The sequence below is a fragment of the Pungitius pungitius genome, unplaced genomic scaffold, assembly GCF_949316345.1.
Source record: "Pungitius pungitius unplaced genomic scaffold, fPunPun2.1 scaffold_50, whole genome shotgun sequence".
In the NCBI taxonomy this organism is placed as follows: domain Eukaryota; kingdom Metazoa; phylum Chordata; class Actinopteri; order Perciformes; family Gasterosteidae; genus Pungitius; species Pungitius pungitius.
Window position 1 is genome coordinate 76,815 of NW_026909806.1, and position 4,418 is coordinate 81,232.

Consider the following 4,418-nt stretch of genomic DNA (forward strand, 5'->3'; position numbering starts at 1 on the left):
TTCATCCTGCCAGTGGGTTGAGCCCCGCCGGAGGAGTGAGTCTGTCGTAGATGAGCCAGTATGTCCTGGAGGATAGATTCGTGGCAATCTAACCGTGTGACAAGGGTCTTGTGGAAAAACCACCCGTCAGCTGGCTCCATGTTCAAACCGGATTACTATGTTACGGTTCGGTGTTTGAGCAGAACCCAAGACTGCCGGTAGCACTACCGCTGTAGTGGCAAAGTAATCTGAAAACAAGTATTCAACAAGGTGGTGTAATTGCAGACAGGGCCAGAAATGAACCCTAGGTGCCAGTTGATGGAATGCCCTCGCCACACACACACACACGTCTTTCCAACTCCTGAAGAAGATCTTGCTACTGTTCTGAGAGGTCTGTTTTAGGCTTTAGTGATCTCCCTGTTTATAGCCAGCAACTGCTGTCATTAGTTATATTCATCCTTCCGTAATAATTTAATCCATCTCTCTCTCTCTCTCTCTCTCTCTCTCTCTCTCTCTCTCTCTCAGACACACAGAAAGCGTATACTGCTTTTCATTATGAATGCGACACGGATGGTCTCAAGATGATGTCTTGAGACAAATCTGCATGAGGCTTGTGTGTCCTCTATGTGAACTCTAACAATATAGACCACAGTTTTACAGATAACACATTTTATTGCCAGGGTTATTCATGTTAGTGCACTGAGATACTTTAATCAAGAGATACATTGATGAAAGTACATTTATTGAATCGAATATACAAGGGGCTTTCTTGGTCAGTCCCTTTCTTCGGTTTGCCGTATTTTCTGTCTGACCACATCTTTGTCTTCGCTGGTCATAGTAGCCACTCTCATCCATTCGGTGTCTTGCAGCAGCTCGTGAGCTAAAAGCCTCTCGTTTTGACAGAAAGCCAGCAGCCTGAAGACAATCCGTTTCACTAGTTCACACTTCATTACGTGGGGCATTACGTCCGCTGGGCCTGAGGGTGTCACCGACGCACAGAGTGGGTCTTTGGGATGTAAAGTCATTACGATGAGTTCGTACGTGGACGCGATTGTGCAGCCGTGTCCAAGACTCAAGAAGACCGGCCTCCCTTCCATGGCGTCCGCTATCATCACCCCTAAGCTCCACATGTCTATGGCACACGTGTACTCTCCGCATCCCTGAAGCAACTCCGGGGCCCTGTAGTGCACCGTGACCACACCCGGACTCATCCATTTGGAGGACTGTCTCGAGAGGCCCATGTCGGCCACTTTGACGGTCAGGTCTTCTGTCAGCAGCACGTTGGCGGGCGTCAGGTCTCGGTGCACTATGTTCAGTCTGTGCATGAAAGACAGAGCGTCTGCTACCTGAGCAGAAAAGTGAGCAACGAAACTCAAGGGGATTGACCGTGACGCCTGGCCCGGGGCCGTGTAGACTCTGAGACTTTGTTTGTCGTGAATCACCTTACTCAGGGTGTAGGGTACGTACGGCATGACCATGGCTATTTTCCCGTTGTCTACAAAACAATCTTGCATCCGGATGACGTGCGGGTGACCTCTCAACGCGGCGAGACAGGAGAGTTCTCTCACGGTCGTATCATCTACGCCCAAGTTGTGATACTTTACGGCACACATCTCTCCGGTTATCAGACACTTTGCTTTGTACACGGTTCCATAGGTGCCTCGGCCGACGACTGCACATTTCAGGTAGTTCTCCATTCCGTTATGACGAAGGATTGAGCGCCGGGGAGACAATGACGCGCGGGGACATTACCTCAATACCTCAATATTCAGCCACGGCTAGATTCTCAGACCCGGGTTGAATCATCCGACCTCAGCCAGGATGTGAGGTTGGTTAAATACGCCCCCCTCCCCCTTAGAGCTCTCAGAGCGCAGTCGAAGACGGGTCCTCCCCGTGAAAAACGCTCTGAGCGATATCCGTACAGCTAAGTCAAGCCGGCTCGGTGTAACCGGAAGAGTCATGCCTCATTCACGGGATCATCCTACTCCGCTTCTGACCGTAGTCACTCAGGGGATTCTAGGGAAGTTGCACTCTTTTGATGCGGTCCCCGACATGCTTGGCACTGTGTTCCTGCCACGGGACAGGGGGGCTGAGGCCAGGATGCTCTCGGCCCTTTACGCGCTGGAAGACGTTGGGCTTCTGACTAGAACCAACGAAATCAGTAAGCTAAATGGACTCGTGGCACAATGGGATCTGTCGCCGAGATCGAGAGACGACTGCCTGGCCGCTGCCAGCGGTATGGGAGTCATTTACCAGCATGTTCGCGAAAACCCGGGTGTGTTTCGTGTAGTCAGCTTGGCTAAAAGATTCAATATTTCGCAGCGGAAGGTGTACGACGTTTTCCACGTCTTGAGAGGACTTGGTGTTGTGACACCTGCGGGGGCCGCGAGATTTCAAACGTCTACGTTGCCAGACTCAGACCCTCTGCTGTACTGGACGCGTGCCCTGGATGCCGTCTGGGGTGACTCAATCAAGGCGGAAGAGAGGATTGCCCGTGAAGAGCCGCCTTCGGTTTCGGACATCGTCCAGCGCAAGGACCCAGATTTGCTGAATGCAAGTGTCAACAACGACTATGAGTTCACACAAATCAAATCCGAACGCTCACTGGAATGCCACGAGATGCAGAGCCGCTCACAGACTAATAGAGTGCAGTTTGTGGTCTCTAAGGAGCGGACGGAGAAGCTCGTTCCCTTTAATGACTTCTTGATGGATTTTTCCGAAAGTGAGAGTGATTTGACTGACACAGAGAACCTGCAAAAGTTCTTGCCTTGGTTAACCGACCGAGGCGAGAACCTTTGTCCCGAGGAAAGGTCACCCGGGACCACCGCCGACGGCGTCATAAATGATGATCTCCTGATGCTTGCAAGACTTCTGTAACTTTTATGTTGTTGTATAAAATGTTACCTAGGAAATAAACATCTTGTTGAAAATTCACACGGGACTCAAGTCACTCTGTTGGAATGTTTATTACAGTTTCATTAAAACCTTCCAAGCAAATGCGTGCAGAAAATGACCGTAGAACGTGTGCAGCGCATATCAGGCTCCTTTAAAAACTGTCGTCTCAGTCAGTAGTCTGATCAACAGGGTCAGTGTTACGCCAACAACGAGATACTTAGCGAAGGTCACCACTGCGCTGCTCGATGTGTACTCAGGGTCCGTTGTTCGAAAGAACTCCACGAATCCGTTCTGAAAAGCATTGGAAATAGACATTAGCACCGATTTAGGAATGTGGGCCAAGTCGCCGGTTTACTGCGCGGGCAATCGTCCTTGCAACACGACAGGGTGTGACACGTCTCACATTGTGACATTTAGCCGCGATGTGAACTCACCCACGAGTCGTTATCCTCCAGCCACGTCTTTTGGTTAGTCAGCAGGTATGTCGATATCTCATCCCCTACCAGCTTCACGCGGTCCCCCCTGTCCCCGTCGGCCGCCTGCTGACACAGTGTAGACCCGAAAGCTACCAGGGCTGCCACTCGGCTCCAGTTGGTGACACCGTCTGCAAAGAGGTAATCGGCCACCGCACCAATGCACTTTGCGTCTTTTCCTTGGTCAATCGATGAGGCCTTCGAGACCATACCTTAATGGGGTGCGATTAGAGGGTCGTTACAATCTTTTGGGTAGCAACGGTGTTGCTCACAACGACTATTGCTGCTGGTACACCTACCATTGAATGCAAAGGTGTGTTTCGTCAACAGATCACCTACGACTCTTTTCATCGTCGACAGAGCTTTGCTTTCACTCCGCGGAACCCGCACCACAGCAGTGGTGTATTCCGCGAGACACCCTGCGATGAGTTGTCGTGTCTCACCGTTCACGACATCGTCTCCCGCTCGCCGCCCCGCAACGGAGAGTTCACTGCCCTCGTCGGCGACATCGTTGGTACCACGCGGGCTTTGCGACATTCCCGGTCTGCAAGTTGTGAGCTGCTATGAGCTGTGGTTCGAGTGTGTCTTAAGTACCCAAAAGGCTCTCAACAACCCCTGTGAGTTCCGCCTTGATTGAGAATTGGCAATAGGCACCAGAGTGCCGCGACGGACGTTCTCCCCTAGCTCTATCACACACACGCACACATCCCCGGCCTCCAAACATAAACCGATACATACACGCATGTATGTATGAGAGAGAGAGAGAGAGAGAGAGAGAGAGAGAGAGAGAGAGAGAGAGAGAGAGGCACTCTCTATATTCTGCATTTCTGAGTGAAGTTGTTTTTTTTTATGTTTACCCTAGTGAATGGCCTTCTGCGCATGTCATGTGGTTGTATACGCTATACACTTGATGTATCTTACTTGCCTGATTGATAAAATGTTTCAAACAATCGTGTCACAGTGTGTCATTTGTCATGCTTTCGTTTCACTGGGAAAAACAAGGAGATGAGACGCGCAGGAGGTACATTAGGTTTATTTCACAATAGTCATTAGGTCACCATGATACAGTAC

At 50.5% G+C, this 4,418-nt stretch overlaps 1 protein-coding gene across 1 annotated transcript; it reads right to left on the bottom strand.

The window, feature by feature from the left end:
- Window positions 1–1,995: 1,995 nt before the first annotated feature.
- Window positions 1,996–3,884, bottom strand: LOC134109784 (induced myeloid leukemia cell differentiation protein Mcl-1-like). Its single transcript, XM_062560321.1, has 4 exons — window positions 3,647–3,884; window positions 3,309–3,559; window positions 3,092–3,165; window positions 1,996–2,122 (listed from the first exon to the last, which is right to left on the bottom strand). Exons 1-4 carry the CDS (start codon window positions 3,882–3,884, stop codon window positions 1,996–1,998), a joined length of 690 nt encoding a protein of 229 aa, XP_062416305.1.
- Window positions 3,885–4,418: the final 534 nt, after the last annotated feature.

Coding starts and splice junctions, on each gene's coding strand:
- LOC134109784 (XM_062560321.1), bottom strand. CDS start 3,884: ATGTCGCAAAGCCCGCGTGGTACCAACGATGTCGCCGACGAGGGCAGT. Junction 3,560..3,646: donor ACACACCTTTGCATTCAATG/GTAGGTGTACCA, acceptor CACCCCATTAAG/GTATGGTCTCGAAGGCCTCA. Junction 3,166..3,308: donor TGGAGGATAACGACTCGTGG/GTGAGTTCACAT, acceptor AATGCTTTTCAG/AACGGATTCGTGGAGTTCTT.